The sequence below is a fragment of the Calonectris borealis genome, chromosome 10 (assembly GCF_964195595.1).
Source record: "Calonectris borealis chromosome 10, bCalBor7.hap1.2, whole genome shotgun sequence".
NCBI lineage: Eukaryota > Metazoa > Chordata > Aves > Procellariiformes > Procellariidae > Calonectris > Calonectris borealis.
In genome coordinates, this window is record NC_134321.1 from 21,220,468 (window position 1) to 21,240,406 (window position 19,939).

The window sequence follows — 19,939 nt, forward strand, 5'->3', positions numbered from 1 at the left end:
ATTTTGTCCTGGTTTGCTGTTTCAATAGATGTTTAAGGACATGTACAAAGTGTATGTGACCCTACATGCGACTCCAGTGTTATATAAGGATTATAAAGGAGGAGCAGTGGGCTATTAAGGAAGTTATTATGCAGACTAAACAGGACCAATGCAAATGGCCATTTGCTATTCTCTGTCATGGGTCCCAGCACAAAGTCATGTTAAGGTGACAGAAATCATATTCTAAGCAGCATAGGGATTACAGATACAGGTGTCACCTGTTGGCAAGCTTAGCACGGCTGCTGCCAAAGCTAAGCTGCCCCTCACAGGGATCTAACTTACATTGGGCCCTGTTTCAGTTTGCAGCAGCTCAATGTATAAGCCAAGAGTTCTGAATTTTCAACTAATAATGAACTTTTGTGTTGTGATTCTATATTATGTGGAGCACTCTGAGATCTAAGTCATACAAGAAAACCAAGCTTAAAGAAGTCTCTGATTAAAAGCTGAATCAGGATCGCTCAATCTATGGCTGCATAGGTGCTCTTAATTTTGTGTCCAGTGTGTACATAGCCCCCACCAATGAGATCACTAATGAAACTATTATTTCTCCTAGTCCCATGTCAGTGCAGTTTGTGTGGCACAGTGCAGCTGAACTGTATTAATTCACCTTGTCTTTCAATTAATCTAATTCATTTACCTCTTGCTTCCTTCTCTCTCTGTTACCCAGTGCATACTGCTAAAATGATCAGGGTGTGGTTATCTTGACCAGTTTGCATATAATTGTCCTTTCTGTTTAGCAACCATTACCTCAGGTTAAACCAACAATTTCTTTTTCCAGTGGATTTATGAGATATAAACTCTTATATTCGGACTTCATTCTCTGAATAACGTTTTTGCAGAGCCCTTGATTGACTCAGTGAGGGTTCTTCTTTGGAGCTCTGCTTACAATTATTGTGAATTTTGTACTTCAAATGAGTCATTGCGCCACATCTCTAGGTATCATACAGAGTTCTATACGTGCCTTACAAAACCAGAAGGTTCATTCTGTTTCCTGTCCCCAACATATACACAGTACCAAGAAAATATTAGGTCATTATATTTGGAGCTGTTAAAAATAATCTGGGTATGTACAAAATAAAGACTTTAAATTGCAGTTTAGTCAAATGGAAACAGTTTTTTGCTGGAACTGTAAAGCTAGCAGGATTATCTCTGTGCCAAATTTTGTCTGTCTCCAACTGCTGAGGCAATGTAACTATACAAAAAGGTTGCATTAAAGAAAGAGAAGACAAAGACCGTGTTTTAACATTTTACATTCAAATTATTATTCTCGTCCTTTGAGAAAGACTTAATGTTTTAGCAGACATTAGGAACTGAAAACAGTGACTCTATAGGACATTATGTTTGGAAAATTAAAGTTAATTAAAAAGCACTCTAGCAATGAACTACTGCATGAATCACTTACTGTTTTTACAGATCTTGTTCAAAAAATGAGGATGATCTATACTTACATGTATAAGGCAGTAATTTACATGGTTATAATGTTTTACTGCAGAACTGTATTTGGCAAATCCTAAAATAATAGCATTGGCAAATTTGAAAAAGCTATAATATAAAATCAAAGTATGTACTGTTTAGCTTTGTTTTGGGAGGGCTTAGAGGCATGGAAATAGAATTGAGGACGCCACTTCCATACAATTAGTAGACAGTGTGATCTAACAGCAGAAGCGAGGGCTGACATTTTTTTGCATTAATATATATAAAGCTAACGTACCAGAAATGCTCATTTTTATGAATCCATGCATATGTTCTGTGACAAGTGGGAGTAAAGAGGTAAGGGTGAAAACACCTTTTTATTCCCTTACAGCTTGTCATCTAAATTAAAAGTAACAAGCTCTAAAACTTGTGAGACTCTGCATGTCACAAAAGATTTGCAGTTTATTTCCAGCCTTTGGTGATTTGTACTTTTAAGTATTTCCAAGATGAAGTGTAACATCACTTGATTTAAGGGACATTTTCCTTTTACCTCTAGGCCAATGCTAACCTATTCCAAGGTCAAGTGGAAAAGAATTTGACAAATAAGCGGTGATTTTGGGTGGTTTGTGGTTTGAACAGCTTTCATCCCCAAAGTTTTCAAAAAGTGAATTAAGAATTATTAGCTAGTCAGTTAGTGGCTAAAATGCAGTGAAAAGAACATTGAATTTGCATCCCACTTAAATAAGTGACTAAAATCTGTAATGCAAGACTGAGCTCCTTAGCTGATGTGTATTTTCCTCAGTTTCCACCAACTAATCAGAAATCAGACAGAGTTTCAGTGGAAATTTCATTCCACTGCCTGCCCAGACTAATGTGTATTTAATGTTTTGGCTTCAGCTTAGAATGAGCTTTCACACTTGACTGAACAGTGTAGCACTGCCAATAATAGATAATTATTAGGGGCACCATAGCCACCCAAGGTGATTGGCAGTGTGAAATGGTGAGAACGTGTTGTTGCCAAAACTGATGACTGCCAATTACAGTTGTGTGATTTAGAGACTGAAATAATCTGACTTTTCGTTATGCTAGGAATATGTCAGGCTCTGATAGACACCTAAATATTTGACACTATTTATTAAGCGTTACAGACAAATTCAGTTTTATTGACATAGGAGTTAGCGCATGAAGCGGAAATTCAGCTATTGTAACATCTCAAAGTAGGGAATGTTTCTCAAGAAAACATTAACTAGACAGGTAAAAATACAACAAGGAAAACTCTTCAGGAGAAAACATGCTTTCCTTTTTCTCTGTATACTATTTCCAAGTCTAGGGTCTCTGAGCCCTAGCAACAGACTGCTTTTAGTGCAAGTACTCTCCTTGTTTGAGCCATTAGTATTAATGAAAATCAATGAGGTCTCAATTTGGCACGAAGTTTGTCCTGATTGCCTTTAGGTTTTTAGCCACCTCTAAAGACAAAGACGCTTCCTGTTTCTGCAGCTGCATATCAAATGAGTGAGCTGAACTCCCCAGATAAGCCCAGTTAATGCAACCCGTAACCAAGAGGTCAAGAATCTGTTAAGGCTAATCTTCCTCCCTTCCCTGATGTAGCCAACCTGTAAGACTTAGAAACAGTAGGTTGCTTTTCTCCATTCCTTTGAATAAGCCAAAAATGAATATTTTTTATAAATAAAATGTATCAAAATTTGTGTAAATGTAAGGGTGTTAAAAATACGTTTTCAAGAGGAAATAATCTTTTATCTCAAGGGAGAGTTGGAATATAAACCAGATCCACAAGAGACTAAACCTCCTATCCTTGTTCTCCATATGTCCTTGGGATACTGAATGGATATTGGCCCTCATTATTTGATAATATTTCATTAAAAATGAAAATTTAACCCTCTGAAGAAAAGAGCAGAGTTCATAAGGTGTTTTTATTGGCTTTGATTTGGCTTGTACGCTGTTCCATAAATTTCTTTGCTTCACTACTGCAGCACCATAGTAATGTAATGCATAAAAATAGTGCTCTGACCTTCCAACTTTCACACTGTAGATTAACTCCCTTCCATTATAAAATTTGTCATCCTGATACCTTACTACTTTTGAGATTCTATTTTCCTAACAAAAACCATCTATTTGAAACAGGAAGCAGACCTTACGAATGCTGCCCGTTTTGTATTCAGTCTAAAGGTATAGTAGGTTGTTAGATACAAAAAAAGAACCTACTTCATTTTTCCTGATATGGCTCCTTGAAGCAATTGCACCTATCTATCATTACAGCTGCCCCAATGAATTACAAATCAAAACAAAAATGTCAGCTAGAATTCTCCTGAGATCTGTGTTAGTTTGCTTTATTTATTTACTTTTGGGTTTCTTTAAACGTGATCTAAAGCCCTCTGTAATATGACCATAGACTCTCTCTTGAATTAAGTGAGGAAAGAGCTCCTTCTAGCGGTTGGCGATCTGCTTCAGAAAATAAATACTTCATCCTGACAAGTAGTAATGGGTTTTTTTTTTTTCTTTCCAGTTCCGTAGTTTCAAATATGCTATCCTGTTACCCAGTAAAATAATAAAGATTTTCTTACTTTTGCACATTTGATATAGTTTAATAAGTTTCAGAATATTTTTTAAATTCAAATATCAGCCATTTTCTTCGTCACTACTGTTTTTAAAAGGTCTTATTGAAGTAAGATGTATTAAAACATCTCAGTAATTGTTTCATAAATTTTAATAACTTCAAGCTGTTTCTGAAAAAAACAGGTAGGTAGGTTATAGTAAAAGGAAACATTACTTTTTAAATTTTTTTCCAGGAAAGAAACTCCCACTTGTATTATCTAGTTACCTAAATTCAGCTGAAAATTTAAGCATGATGCGTGAAGTAACAGAGGGTATTGTAAAATGTATTATAAAGTGCTAAAGTTATGCTTTATAAGAATTGTGTGATTGTAAATATTCCTGATTTAAATGACTGGAGAGAAATAATTTCTCTTTGCTCAGATCGCTGTGCTTCCTGTGATTTTGGTCTTGCATAAGAAATATAAGAAAGGTCATAGTAGGTCCGACCAAAGGTCCATGTGTTTGAGTATCCTGTCTTCAGTCCTGCTTGCAGTCACACAGGCAGAAATGAAATCACAGTAAATGACCTGACAACAATTATTTTTCTAGGAAATATGTAACTTTCTAATTTGTCTCCACAGGACTCTCCTCTAAAAGCTGTACAGATGTTGTGGGTCAATCTAATTATGGACACCTTTGCCTCGCTTGCTTTGGCCACTGAACCTCCAACAGAGGCTCTATTGCTAAGAAAGCCATATGGCAGGAACAAACCTCTTATATCCCGTACCATGATGAAGAACATTCTGGGCCACGCTGTTTATCAGCTTACTCTCATATTTACACTTCTTTTTGTCGGTAAGAAAGTTCGTTATGCTTGTTGCTTAGTTTAGAAGCATCTAGGTCTTGTAGCCTGACATGTCAAAATGCTTTAAATGTAACCACTTAATGCACATATATTAAGTTGTCATAGTTAAACAGCTAGCAGGACCAAGCTGTTTAATGGGATCAGAAACAGTAGGGGAAACAGAACAGATGCAATAGAAGGATTTAGTCACCTTTCATATGTTGTTTACATTGCCACGGGCCTCAGTGAGCTTTTTTGCCTCCTAACAAAATGTAGGTTTGGGCTTTGGGAAAAGTTTTTGTTAAAACGTAGCATAGAAGGTTACATTTTAATCGGAGTATCTAGCCTGCTTCTTCTATACTGAAATTTCATTTTGAGACTTGTCATCTTTAGTAGGCATGTAACAACAAATTAATAAAAAACACAACAAAAATCAAGATCCATTTTACCAATATCTGGAGAAGATCTAATCAGGAGCAAAATGTTTGCCACAGTCAAGAAATAATACTGATCTTAAGTAGTATAGATAAGCAAGTAATCAGTATTAAGTGATACAAATAACACTGTTTTGACATTTAATATCTAGAATGGATATTAAAAGGGGAAAATAATCTAATTTATTAGATTACTGGACTCTTCTTCAGGCATTGCTAGCAATGGATGCTTTTTATAGGTTGTATTTTGGAGAGGGGAGGGAAGGTGGAGGAATGTTTCTTGCTGCAGGGGAATAGTAGCGGCTAATAATATCTCCACAATAATAACTGAACTTGCTCAAAGGACTGGTAATTTTATCAATTGGGTATTGTGTTCTTGTCACTATGTCATCACTGTTAAATTACATGTGTTGTCTTTCAGATTTTTTTCTTTACATACAGACTTCCATATAAGCTGTAAATGTAAATTTATGATTCTTAGGAGTTTTTTGAGCTCCGTTGTGAAAGTCTTGCTCCACCTTACCAACAACTGGCAGCTTATTTGGAATGCTCAAAGGAGCTGATGGTCTGTTTACAGTGGAGCTATTTAAATTAAAATAATTGCCAGGTTTTGAAGAGAGATGGTCTGTAATATTGTTAGGCTTACAGTGTATTTTGAGAATGTCCAGCGAGTCTGAGGAAACTGTAATTTCAGATTCTCCAAAACAGGTGTAGGTAGTTTTGGAAATTCATGTGATATGAATCTTGGAATGAGAACTGTGAACTTTATGGGCAGTTTTAATGGCTTTTTGATGAGTTTCATGGTTTAAAATACTTAGTACTGATCCCTGACGAAAAGAAAATGAGGCTTTCTCACCCTATTCTAATTACTTCTGTGTGTCTCTGGAAAACCAATACGTACTTTGAAGGACACAGGCAAACCAATTTTCTGATAAGCCTAGGAAATACAGTCTTTTCCTTTCTAAACTCCACGAGGCTCAGCTTTGCAGTGAGATGATGTTTTAAACGCAGTGTTTCAATAAATAAAATCCAAATTAATGAGAATTATTTATATTTTGATCAACTAATACTTCATTTTTTTGTGGTAGGTTTCTGTAGAGACTAGTGCATCACGTTTTTCTATTTTTTCTATGATGTGGCAATAAATACATTGTGTTTGAACAGTAACGCCTTCGAGACATCAGGCACATCAGAAATCCAGAAGTCACTGTCTAGTTCTGTCAAACTGTAGTATAAAAAAAATCTTGACCTCAGCAACTAGGCATAATAAACTTAAAGTTGATGTATTATAACGCCTTTTGGAACATGTTCGGAATTAAAAACTAGTTATGGATTTAACCACTGCCATTCCACAATAGCAGCATGTTCTGCTTTGCCAATTAAGTGATGCAATGCAATAATAGAGACTTAAGGACAGGTACTCTCACTGAGGAAAGTATTATTCATATATTTGTTTGTGTGTGTAATGAATGAAAGCAAATAGATGTAATGTATGTATATATATGTGTGTGTGTATCTATAAAAGATAAAATGATGATACCTGTTTGCTTTCATTAATTTTTTCCTTTATTGTTTACATGTAATAAGGGGAATGTTTTCCAATACTTAGTTATCTCTCTGGAGATGTATAATCTTCTTAAAAATCTCTGCTCTCTCACAGTCTAAGTTTTGTGGCCTCATATTGTGTTACTGATATATTTGTGATATCGTAATCTACTTTCTATCAAAAGACTATAAGCCAAACTCTTTCTTTGGAAACATGCTCATTATTCCCAGTGACTTGAACATGAACTGCTCAAATATCCCAAGGCAAAAAAACGCTCACCATTAACTTAGCTGATGGAATTAACGACCTCAAGAAAAAAACTGAGGAAACCTTTCTTCTTCTTTCTTCAGAAATTCTGAATATAATGCTAGTGGGATAGCAGAAAAATGTTCAAGTTTTAATTTGCTTTTATTAACAAAACACTGGTTATGAAAATGAGTAGTATTGTGATAATCATCTTTACTCTTACTTCATTCATTATTTACACTTTCATGTGAATGCCCCATCCTTACTTTAAGACAATGCCTCTTTCAATAACTGTATGTTATCTGTAAACTTTGCGTATAAGAAAGTGGATGAAAAATTGGACATGAGCTGGCAATGTGCACTTGCAGCCCTGCAAGCCAACTGTATCCTGGGCTGCATAAAGAAGTGTGGCCGGTAAGTCGAGGGAGGTGACTCTCCCCCTCTGCTCCAGCTCTGGTGTCCCCAGTACGAGACAGACGTGGACCTGTTAGAGCGGGTCCAGAGGAGGAGCCACAAAACTTATCAGAGAGCTGCACAGCTCTCCTGTGAAGAAAGGCTGAGAGAATTGGGGTTGTTCAGCCTGGAGAATTCTCTGGGGAGACCTTATTGCAGCCTTTCAATATATAAGGAGGGCTTATAAGAAAGTCAGAGAGAGACTTTTTACCAAGGCCTGTAGTGACAGGACAAGGGGCAGCGGTTTTAAACTGAAAGAGGGTAGGTTTGATTGGAAGAAATTTTTTTACAGTGAAATTGGTAAGACACAGGAACAGGTTGCCCAGAGAAACTGTGGATGCTCCATCATTGGAAGTGTTCAATGTCAGGTTGGATGGAGCTTTGAGCAATGTGATCTACTGAAAGATGTCCTTGCCCATGGCAGGGGGATTGGACTAAATGATCTTTAAAGGTCCCTTCCAACCCAAACCATTCTATGATTCTGTAAGAAAAGAGGTCCCTCAGGTGCAGGTATCTTTTCAAAACGTATCTCATTTTTACAGTTACTCATCATGGGTTGTATCTTGCTTTTTTTATTGGTCAGACCTAAAAGTGATAGTCAAATTATCAAAATAAAGCACAATGCCTGATGGTGTGCCTTCAAAGCAAACCAGCAGAATGATCAAAACCAAATCTATTTAAAACCAGGAATGTCTGTTTTTTTACCATTAATATCCTTGAATGTTTGTCAAGAGTTATGCCATACTGGATTAGCAAATGGGTGAAAACTGCTGAAGAGTGGTTGCTTCTAATTACTGTAGAAAATCGCAAACATACTATCAATGGTCTCAAGCGCTCGGTACATCAGAAAGAATTGACTTCTGAGAATAATTACTACTTGGTTAGAGGAAAAGTACTACTGAAAACTATTTGCGTAGGTATACTGAGCTATTAGGTAAAAGTCACCATTTGAGAAGCTTCTTGCTCAGGAAGTTTAGATGTCCTTTGCTCACTGGTGTTTTAAATTCTGCCTATATTATAGTAAGTGCAGAAAGAAAGCTGGTAAAGCAGAGCACAGGAGGCAACTAGCTAAAGCAAACGAGGGAAATACAAATTTAACTTTGATTAATTTATTCTAGTGGAAACCTTTATTTTTATCTTATACCTAGGTGAGAAAATGTTTAAGATTGACAGTGGGAGGAATGCACCACTTCACTCTCCTCCTTCAGAGCATTACACCATTATCTTCAACACCTTTGTCATGATGCAGCTTTTCAATGAAATCAACGCACGGAAAATCCATGGTGAAAGAAATGTCTTTGATGGCATCTTCAGAAATCCTATTTTTTGCACTATTGTACTGGGTACATTTGCTATTCAGGTAATGATTTGGGCAAGAATTAGTAACTATTATTCAGAAATTTACCTTAATTTTTTTTACTGTGTGGTTTTTTTTAAATCTAAATGCTATAGGAGGCATACTTAATAGTAAACCATCTGGTTTCACATATTTTCTCAATACAGGTGTCAATAATGGAAAATGTTATGTAGCCATACTAATACAGCATAAATTTTGATCATTATAACTAGATCAAATCTTAAATTAATCTGAAGATGTACAATAGTAACAGCCATCATCATTTGTTGATACTGTAACTGATTTTTTTAAGAAGAAATTATTAAATAGGATACCAAACAATAGCAACAAAGCATTTTACATTAATTTACTCCTCCATGAATAGACAAATTTGGCTTCAAATAGCTAATGCTGATGTGTTCTTCTGAGGTTAAATGCCACTGCCAAATGCTACTTGATGTTTTTGGTAACACTACTTCTTGATAGTAATTCTTCATGTCCATCTTGTGAGTTTGCTGTCCCAGTCATATGTGAACATAATTATGGAAATACACACTTTTCCCAAACAGTTGTAATTTTTCTTCTGTAAGAACTCTAATTCCTCCTTCTGCTCCTGTATCCATCCATTTGCTGGCATCTATCCTGTACTTGATACCATTTGACATTACCTTTTAGAAGTCTGCTGCAGCCCTCACAATTGCTTAGAGTTAAACTATTTCTATCTTGACATTATTGCTCAATTCTGCAGTGGCATCGTGGAAGCTATCAGTATTGGGACCTTTCTCACGGAAGGAGTAGGGAGGAGGATAGAGCTATCTGAATCTGGGCTATAGTTGTTTGAAACAGGAAAGGGGAACCACTCAATAAACCAAGTATGGGAGAAAGGACACCAGTGATTGGTAGCAGAACTTGATAGTGATGGTCTTTAACAGCTAGTTCAAAAACATGGGTTTACTACCATGAACTAAAATGCCTTTAGGAGAGGCCTGACAAATTCACAATCATCTCTAATTTTTTTTTTTTTAATCATGGATGATGTTTGAAGATGTTTTCTTAGTTCTAGGCATTACTGTACTCAGTTGTCTGGCTGAAGGAAAAGCGTCATCCAGCTGCTAGCCACGTTTCTGAATTGGCTGCTAATTTCACTCACTCTTCCCTGCTTTCCTAGTAGCTGAAATACTTCAGTGCACAGTTCAAAACACTACGTTTGCACTCTGACAGTGAATCAAAAAGGACATTGTAGCATACGAGTACTTAGGCTGTGACTTTTACTTGCTTTTAAGTTTCTTTTTAAAATCAGGTAATTTTTCTTGGGGCAACAGAAGGTTAATCTTTCTATTAATTTTCCACTTTGTTAATTACGTTGTGGAAATATAGCTTTGCATAATGTTGCTTGCTGAAGCAGTGTCAGAAAAGTGTTTATTATTTTGGCTGTGTGTTTTAATAGCTGGATGTGTGAACCAAGCATTTTATTCTAAAGAGAAGAGGATTGTCTCCAGGAGCTTGGATTATGTAGATGGATGTGGGAGATTACAGAAGTGTTTTTATTTCATATTTAAAACTTTCTTAGTTCCATTCGTATTTACTACACTTTCTGTGAAGTACAGACTAATGGGCTTTGATACTTCATCTTTGAGTGCAATAGTTTCATTAACTATTAGTTTAGTTTAGTTGAGTCCTCCTCCTAAACCCCTCCAAAAAGAAAAGAGCCAGCAGCAGTGGCCAAGTTTTCAAAGTAAAAAATACGGAGACTATTACAATGTATCCCCAATAAGAATCAGAAAGTGCTTCTGAGAGCGCTACAACAGCCTGAGAAATAAAAGGGTAGTTACCACTCCTGTCCTCAGACAAGCAATAGCTTTCTTCTATTTTTTAATTCCTTTCTCTGCTTTCAGAATAAATAAATAATTTTCACAGTGAAGGGAGACGGATTAAAATATTCCTTCCTACCATATAGCATTTAGAAATTTCTCAATGTGGAGCTGTAATTTCTTTCTTAGATTTTTGCATCATAGTCTCAATCTTTGTTTTGTCTCCTCCTTTTTCCTTACTCTCTCCAATCATTTTCCCACTTCCTATCCACTGCCTTCCATTCTCCAGCCCCTTCCTTCTTCCTGTGTATTGCACTTCATGTGGAATGAGTTTTGTGTTTATAGTTTGTGTTTATTCACTCACACAGGAAAGCAACTGCTTTATGTATTAGTGTCATTTTGTATCTTAGACTGGACAAATTACTTTGAACTTCTGTTTTGCAGCCTTTGACAGTTTAAATCTCTGGCTTGTGATTTCAGGTCCCTGGTTTTGCAGCAGCACTACTAACAAAAAAAAAAATCAGTAATATCTGATTTTCAGTTAGCAAAACCTTCTCAATCTAACCAGGCTTAGAAACTTGTTCAGACTCTGTGTGGGTTGGTTATCCTGCTGCAAGGTGTGTGGTTTTCCCACCCTCTTTCTCCAACAGGACTAGATTTTGGTATACTATCAGTCTACCCATGATAACACATTCTATAAGTATACAATAAAATGTTAGTTAGAGGGAAAAATCTCTCATGCAATGGACATTCCAAAATAAACTACATCAGGGTCAACATATCCCCAGCTGAGAATACTCAGAAGCTGGAAGAATACATGGGGACAGTCCTGTTTTCTTTCTTCCTAGGCATTATATATGACTGTTGTTAGATATGAGGCTAAGGAAGCCTTAGTCTGAACTGGTATGGCTTTTTCTGACCTTTAATTTAAGGTTCATAAGTTTGTGTGATTTGATTTTTAGTGACTGAGATTCTGCAGCTTTTGCTGGATGGGTTCCAAAAATGCACTTCTGGTAGCTTGACTTAGTGCCACTTAAGAGTGTCAAATGATGTATTTGGAATATAAGATAGTATTTTGATTTTGGGTGCTCTTTAGATTCAGTCCACTAAACAACAGATTGTTAATAATACATTTGACTGTTCTACTGGTAAAATATGTTGGAATCAAACCAGCAGAGCTGTAATATATAGAAAGACGAACTAAAATCTCAAGTAAAATATGGCTGAAAGTTGTTGAGGTTTTTTTGTAGGGTTGGGGTTTTTTTGCGGGGGGTGGGGGGGTGGTGTTGGTTTGGTGTCGTGTCCATCCCCCCTCCCCCTTCGAAAATATTTACCCCCTTTCTTCTCTGCTTTTCTTTTCTTTGTAGATAGTAATTGTCCAGTTTGGAGGAAAACCATTTAGCTGTTCTCCCCTGCAGCTTGACCAGTGGATGTGGTGTGTATTTATTGGATTAGGAGAACTTGTATGGGGTCAGGTAAGCATTCAGGAATATGCCGTTTTCTTTCTTTTGTTTTTTTTTATAAACCAAGCAAAGATCTGATATTGTTCAGAATCCTACTATACTGTTGTTTCCTTGATCTCTCACGATGTCATATTTAGCACACATTGAAATACAGGGTGCTCTCTAACTACTTCAAGAATAGATATAGTAGTAAGGATAATTTATCCCACTGTTCCTTTTGATTTTTGTTAATTTTCATATCTTTTCTTTCCCTGAGCAGGGCGTGCCATCACCAAGGTCTTCTTCAGTTAGGCTTTTTTGTGAAAGATGTTTGATTCATAAGCTAGTCCTCTAGTCATAAAAGAAGTATAGTAAGGGCAAATGCACGGTAACCTTCCCTGCAATAGAGTACCCAGTGTAGCATGTGTATGTTCAGCCATGGCAAATTTTTGAAAGTGAAAAAGAAGTTCCAGTTTTATGTCAACCCACTCATTCCCTTGCTGAAACTGCCATTCTGTCAATCCATAACAGTCTTGTTACTGGCATAGGGCTGAGTCCAGTGCACTTAATACACACCCACCGTGATCCTCTGTCCACCTACTTCTGTGTTCAAAGGATGGAAGAGGGCAAAAAGGATTTTTTTCCTATAATAGTTGCAGAAAAGTGCCATTTAATTCATCTGTCATTTTAAAATTCTGCTACAACCTGTGTCATCATTAACTAATATAAAATTATATATAGATGTAAAAACAAGTGTCAATGCGATAATTAAATGAGCTATGTGATTATCTGTCTGGAAGTAAAATAATACAGATACAACCAGTATTGTTAAAATACTACATTATTCTTTTACGTACAAACACATTGAAAAGTTAATAATAATGTTAATTTTTTCATCTTTGAATGCATTATAAAGTATTTAAGTTGATGCCACCCGACACAGTAAAAAAAAAAAGTGAAAAATGTGAAGTTACATTTTGCTTTTCAGATGTTAAGATACATATAGATCAACTAGTTTGCCACTATGAAGAAACAGGCAAGAAATTGCCAACTGCAATTGAATACTGAAATGGTTCTGATGGAATTGTAATTAATAGATCCTAGCTTTCAAAACTGATTATTTGTTCTCTTATGGAAAAAATTAACTTTTTGGACAGTTGGGCCTCAGATTTTTTTGAAGAAATAAGCTTAAAGTCATGACAGCTTGTAATGCCTATGTTGCTGAAAACCACCATTATTAGGTCATTCTACTGTAATTATTACGTGAAGATGGGATTTGATTATGACCTTGCAGGAGGAAGACCTAAAATCAGTTTGATAATTCTTGGAAAGAAAAGATTTGTTTTCAACTGATTGGAAAATACCAAGTTTGGGAGGGGGGAAGAAAAGCAGGGAAAGGGAGAAAAATGCTAGCTGTTTTATTAGATCATTCAGCTGTGAAGAATTTCCCACAGCCTTTGATTAATGTACTATTTGGCTTCTACATTTTGCTACACGTGGTTATTGGATAACCACTGAAAACTAAGAATAATATCAGCATCTGTTTTCAATTTAAAGATGGGCCCAGTTGCCCAAGCGTTATTGCAAGAGCCTAGCCATTAAATTAAAACTGGTATTGGAATACCTCAACAATTTTATCACTGAAAAGACTACAATTTTACATAAAGCAAATACAGAGGGGAAAAAAAATCTTTCTCTTGTGGTCAGTATTTAGTGACCAGAAAAGAAAAACACAAGCTAAAACAAGGCATTATTTACGTATTTACATGATTTACAGGCTGTGGCAAGTCCTCTCTTCATGGAGCTCTATAGTAAGAGAGACTTTCCTTTAGAAGAGGTGCTTCTCCTCCTTCTCAGCCTTTTCTCTCCTGCTATGACTCATTCTACTTCAGCACAAACCAAATTTGTTATCCCTTTATCAGTCTCCTGAACCTGCTGTTCTTGTGAACCACCAAAACCAGTCAAGATTTTCAAGTTTAGATGTTAAAGTTGGTGCTTTTAAAAGTGATTTAAGGTGTAATTTCTAGGAAGCCAATCTGACGTGCTTTGAGGGACAGTTTTCTAAAAGGTGGCCCTCATCTCTTCTGAAAACCAAGTCTTTGTAAAATATTTCATGTTACATTCCCAGAATTATTGATCACTTCTTAAAACTGCGATAATTTTTCTGGGAATAATATTTAGTTCCTTAATCTACATCCAGTCTATTGAGTCTGCCATTACCAACTGGCCAGGTGTCTGCAGATATGGAAAACAAATGAACAAACAAAAAGACATGTAAACACTCTAAGAAAAGAATTAGAGCAGAATCTATCAGCCTGGCTGAGAGAGGTAGTGAAGGAGAGGTATGTTCCATTGCACAGCATTACTACCAAATACCGTTGTTGCTATGTGTACTGTCTCGCAAGTACTTCATCACCATCAGTTTCATCAGATACCAAATGGTCTCAAGTAGCTTCTTTCTGTAGAGTGCTGGCATTATAGTGTTTTGAAAGCTGGGAAGCTGAAGGAGTTTCAGTAAGTATTTAAAATGATTAGCACTTACCTTTTCTTTTTTTCTCCTGTTCTGTCTTTGCTCGTGTCACACCAATTCATTAATTTTCCAAGTTTACATCTTGTTTTACAAATCCCAAAAATGCATTTTAAAAAGGTTCTGTAGTAGTGTAGAAACTGGGGTTTTTTTACATTTCTTTATCTGTCTTTCAAAATAATATAAAAGTGGAGTTGTGAATCATGAAGTTCAAGGAGACCCTCAGTAAACTCAACAGTTTATTTTCATCCTGAAAATATTTGGTGTCTTTTCATGTGTCTTCACTATATCCATTCCAGTTTTCCAAAACTGTAAGATATATCCTCACCTGCAACTTCCCTGCAACTGATTCTGTCTCCATCTTTCACACATTTGGTCTTCAGACATGTGATTGCTCACTGCTGAAACAAAGACAAACAAAAAAGAAAATTGCAGCACTTCTTTGCTAAATGGGTCTAATAGTTAACTTTGTAGGAGATTTTTTTTTTTTTAAAGCATACAATATGTTCCAGGTAATGTCTTGTTTAAATAGCCGTCTGCTCATATTTTTATTCAAGCTGACAAAAGAAATCAGAACAAAGAGAAAATGACTGCCCAAGAGGGTAACACTAAAATGTATTTAAAATAGTTGTGTTATAGCATTGTCTAACTACAGCATTTGCAAATTTCTAAGATTATTGGCCATCTCCTGTATTATTTACTTCCAAGGACCACTTTGGTGGACAAACAGAGTAAGAAGAGGGGCTGAGTTAATCAGAATTTATTAGTAATAAGGACACAGAGTAAGAGATAGCCCTATAAGAAGTCTAACAGGGAGACAGTCAAACCCACACCTTTCAGAAGCCTCATTTTTGATAAATGCCGAGAAAAGCTGAAATCATGAACCAATGTAGTGTGAGAAGATTTATAAGCATAAGATGCAACTAATTTTCAGCTCACATTAACAAACATTAGGTTTTTGTCAGTCATTAGAAATACCCAAACTCTAATTGCAGAAGTATCAATCTTGCTAAGTTTTCTTTAAATAATTACATTCAAATATTACATCTTCTTTTAGTTTTTTGAGAAAGGACAACATTTTTCCCAGCCTTAAACTTGCTCCATAGCTGTGTATTGCCAATGTGGCTTAACGATGCAAGTAATGCTAATTGTTTACACAGTAAACTAAGTATTTTTGGACTAAAATGGAATTGTATAAGTGTAAAGTACTATTATGAATATCCTTATCTTAACTTTCCTGAAAGATTATAGATCTCATTAAAATATCAGTGTTCTTTTGTAATTAGCAGATTATTATACTATTGTCATTGAATAAGGCTTATGTTTTCAGTACTTTTTTGTAATTTTAGGTCATTGCAACCATCCCAACAAGTAGGCTAAAGTTTTTAAAGGAGGCAGGGAGGCTCACTGAGAAGGAGGAGGTCCCTGAAGAAGAACTCAATGAAGATGTTGAAGAAATTGATCATGCAGAGAGAGAACTTCGACGTGGACAAATTCTGTGGTTCAGAGGGCTCAACAGAATCCAAACCCAGGTATGCTAAAAATAAATGCCCACATGGTCTAGAAAAAAATGCTTAATCTTTGATCAAGGCAAGATAATGTTGTAAGGAAAGCCACAGAGTGTTTGTGTATGTGATGGTACTTGTTAATTGCTTTACTGTTTTCAAAGGACGAACACATGAAAAAGTAAAATAGGTGAACTGAACAAAGGTGTCTGTGTATAGCAGAAGAGATAAAGTGAAAAGATTATAAAATGATAATATGCAAAAATAGGAATACTTTTTTTGAGACTACTGTGAATGGACATTCTTTTTCTACTTCAGTGATGACAGCTCATAAAATAGTGCTACTTGGAAAATGCTAGTTGTGACAATGGCTAGCAAAATGTTATGAAGGCTTTCTAAAACATACTGGTTTTATTTTGTAAAAAATATATTGTTGCTGCCACTTCTGCAATAACAGTATAATTGGAATTGTAGAATCTGAAGTATAAAGTACCATTTGATTAAAAAAAAAATCTTTTCTGTTGTGGCACTACCATATATATATCATGATTAAAAGGAATTTATTTTCTTTCCTATTAGGTAATGAAAAATGTGGTGCTGGATTTATTTTTAGTAATAAGGGCCTAAGCATCCATTAAATATTGAAATGTATGTGTTGGCTACTATGGATGATTTCTTAGAAATACCTATCTTTTTATTTTAAAAAAAAAACAACTTTTGCTAAATACAAAAATCCATAGTGTTTTTAATACACTAAATATTTGCACTGAATCATGGTGCTAAACATAGTACAGATTAGGATATCTAGTAAAATTTGTCCTGTAGTGCTAAAAAAATTACTTGAACTATTTCGCCTTTTTCATTGCAGTGAAGTAGCATGTTTTATAGCACTCTGGTGCTCTCTACTTGATCTTTCTAAGATCAAGTATTTGCGCCAGCTTGCAACAGAGAGCAGCTCTGAAAGACAGATATGTACTCACCGTATCAGATGTGAATGTTTTACATGATGCTTACAAGAAGAAGAGGTGAATAATTAAGAAAAATATTTTTTTCTTTAACGAATCTTTTAAAGAACATTATTATCTCAGAGGATTTTGATTTTTGTCTTCATTCAAGATAAACACTACTTTCTCCCTTTTCCCATCTACAAATTGATACATTTTTTTCTGGAGAAAGAGACGCAGCCATGCATTTTAAAAAAAATGAGGGAAAGCAGTTAACTGAAACTAGGACAGTTAGGTCTCTTTAGTGCATCCGCAGAGCAAAAAATAAAGAGGGTGGAAACTTCTGTTAGAGAGATTAAGGGTTTGGGTAAATTCCCAAGGTTCTGTGGTAAGTAATTAAATACGGATCTTCAGCTTTGAGGTTGTGTGTCTTGACTCTATTGAGTCAGGAGCACTCATCATTAGAGAAAATTCAAATTGTCACAGTATAAAGGTGACAAGCAGGTGCCCAGGTAATGGTGATCTTTATGAAAGATGACCTCTAAATGTGCATTCTTTTCTTCCTGATGGCTGTAGGAGGAGTGTTGTCTGTTGGCATTTCTGTCAGGATGTCTTTCTGGTTGTGGTGAGTGTGAACAACTACAAGCACAAAAAAGCAAATTACATCCTTTCAGTTCTTTTTCTAGTCTGAGAGGTAGCTGTTAGTTCTGCATATCTTTGTCCACTTAATTCACAGATAAATTATTATTCTTTTATACTATTAAAACAAAATGAACATTAATTATATTTCTTTGCTAACATCCATCTTCTTAGTTTCTTTTCTGCTCTTAGTTGTAGAAATGTCTTTGGTAGGATGTACTGTTTCTCTTCTGCCAAGAGGCCTCTGTGATTTTTTTTCTCATTTTGTTTATTCAGTGACTTTGATTTTTACATCCATTTCACATCTGTGGAATGATAATGGGAAAAGGAAATGGGCCCACAGATTCAAAAATAGTTCCAAGGTGTTCCGCTGAAGAGTGATGAACTTATATGCAGGTCAAATTAGATCCATTGATGGATGGACCTTGAGTTGAGCGTATTTTGATGTGCTACGTGTAGTAGCCTATCCAGATGAATTCATACACTTGTACTACATTTCTCAGGAAGCCAGCTAAAGAAGAGTTGATGGAAGAAGATGAGGATGTCTGTAGCATCCTTGGGGAGCTGGAGGATTTGCAAGAATCCTCTGATGTCTAATGCACTTCTGGAGATGCGGAAGAAGAAGGTAGAGCATCCCCTCACTTTATATGTATAAGAGGATGACAGTAAGATTAGGAATAAACTCTAGACTCTCTCCCAACTAGATTGATCATTCAAATCCTACCAAGACCAGTTTCCACCATCATACGCTTGTACTGTATATTAGATTATCTTTATTTTTGCTTATTTTCTATTCAGTCATTATTGACAGATAGCCACACCACTCAACAAAAGCCTTCACTCCTAAAACAGTTATAAAGAATCTACGATTAGTTTTTTCTTTCCAGATAACTGACAGATCTCCCTTGTAATGCTCCAATAAAAACTCATCCAAACCGACAAAAACTTTGCAGTACTAGAGACGTTTTTTTCTTTTTCGCGCCCTCTCTCAAAACAGAGGGTTCAAACCTAGATACCAGGGAAGGAATTTCTACTGTTGATTCTTCATACTGAAATGTCAGACATATTTCTATGAAGACATGCATGAATTTACTTTAATGAAAGGTGTATGAAAAATGCACATAACTAAGTCAAAGAGACTGGCTATCTACTTCTGATTTTCTTTTTTCGTCTACTTTTGTTCATTTAGATATTTTGTTGTCTTATAAATATACTATAGACTTCTCTGGATGGATGCATGTTGTCCTTCTCTGAATGGAAGAGTGTTTCCTTGCTGGATAGCGCTGTCAGAAGACCACTGACATATGAAGTTTCACAAATGACTCATCCTAGTTATGCAAGTTTCAGAAAGATATAAAGGTGGTCTCAAATTGTGTAAAAGACAGGACTTTTCAACCTCTGCTAGTTTTCAGCAATTTTTTCCAAGTCTTTGTTGCAGTTCTCACAAATTCTTCATTCTGAAGGAAGAGACAAGACTGATCATACCATTTTGGCAGATCTAATGGCCTTCAGAAAGTTCAGCAAGTTCACCTTCAGGCAAAACTGCGTAATCTGAGTAACAACCGAAAATCATTGCATCTTTTTTAATTGTATACTGAAAAGTTGCTCTAGTTACCTCACATTTGAGTATGGAAAAATTGTGAAGTGTGGAGATTTGAAAACTTTTCAAGCTACATGTCAGATTTTTACAACACCGGGCCTGATTCTTTCCTCCTCTGCTTCATTCATCCTGTAATTCAGTTTGCTTTATCTGCTTAAGGTGGGAAATAACTGTCTAGAAATGTTTTGAGAATAAAAGCAAAAACTAAAAAATATACAGGTGCCATGTTAACTGCTACTGAAAAAAGATTATTCCTCTTTAGATGCTAAAAAATACATAGAGGTGCTGTACTGCATTTTCTTTCCCTTCCTTTCTGCATTAAAACTTTTCTCTTGGACCAATGCAAACCCTATAGCAATGAAATTCACTCCTGGCAAGTGGTTTTGCAGTTAGATAAAAAGCTAGCACCTCATTTTATGGCTTTCTATATAGCTTTTAATATAGAAAACATTGCAGTAGCCCAGTGTAAGTGGAGTGGAAACTGTTTTATTTCACGCAGAAAAGTTTTGTTTTGTTTTGTTTTTAAATATCCTGGTTGGAGATTAGGTGAATGAGACCTGGGTCCTGTTAACATTAATGACAACAGAAATGCCTGCTAAAAATCTGT

At 35.8% G+C, this 19,939-nt stretch overlaps 1 protein-coding gene across 1 annotated transcript in view; it reads left to right on the forward strand.

Annotated features, from left to right (window-relative positions):
• Positions 1-19,939, forward strand: part of ATP2B2 (ATPase plasma membrane Ca2+ transporting 2) — a 436,864-nt gene that overhangs the window by 402,825 nt on the left and 14,100 nt on the right. Inside the window, exons 22-25 of the mRNA XM_075159342.1 lie at positions 4,647-4,860; positions 8,677-8,888; positions 12,043-12,150; positions 15,994-16,176. Of these exons, the coding sequence (XP_075015443.1) occupies positions 4,647-4,860; positions 8,677-8,888; positions 12,043-12,150; positions 15,994-16,176 (717 nt within the window). The remainder of the gene's footprint in view (positions 1-4,646; positions 4,861-8,676; positions 8,889-12,042; positions 12,151-15,993; positions 16,177-19,939) is intronic.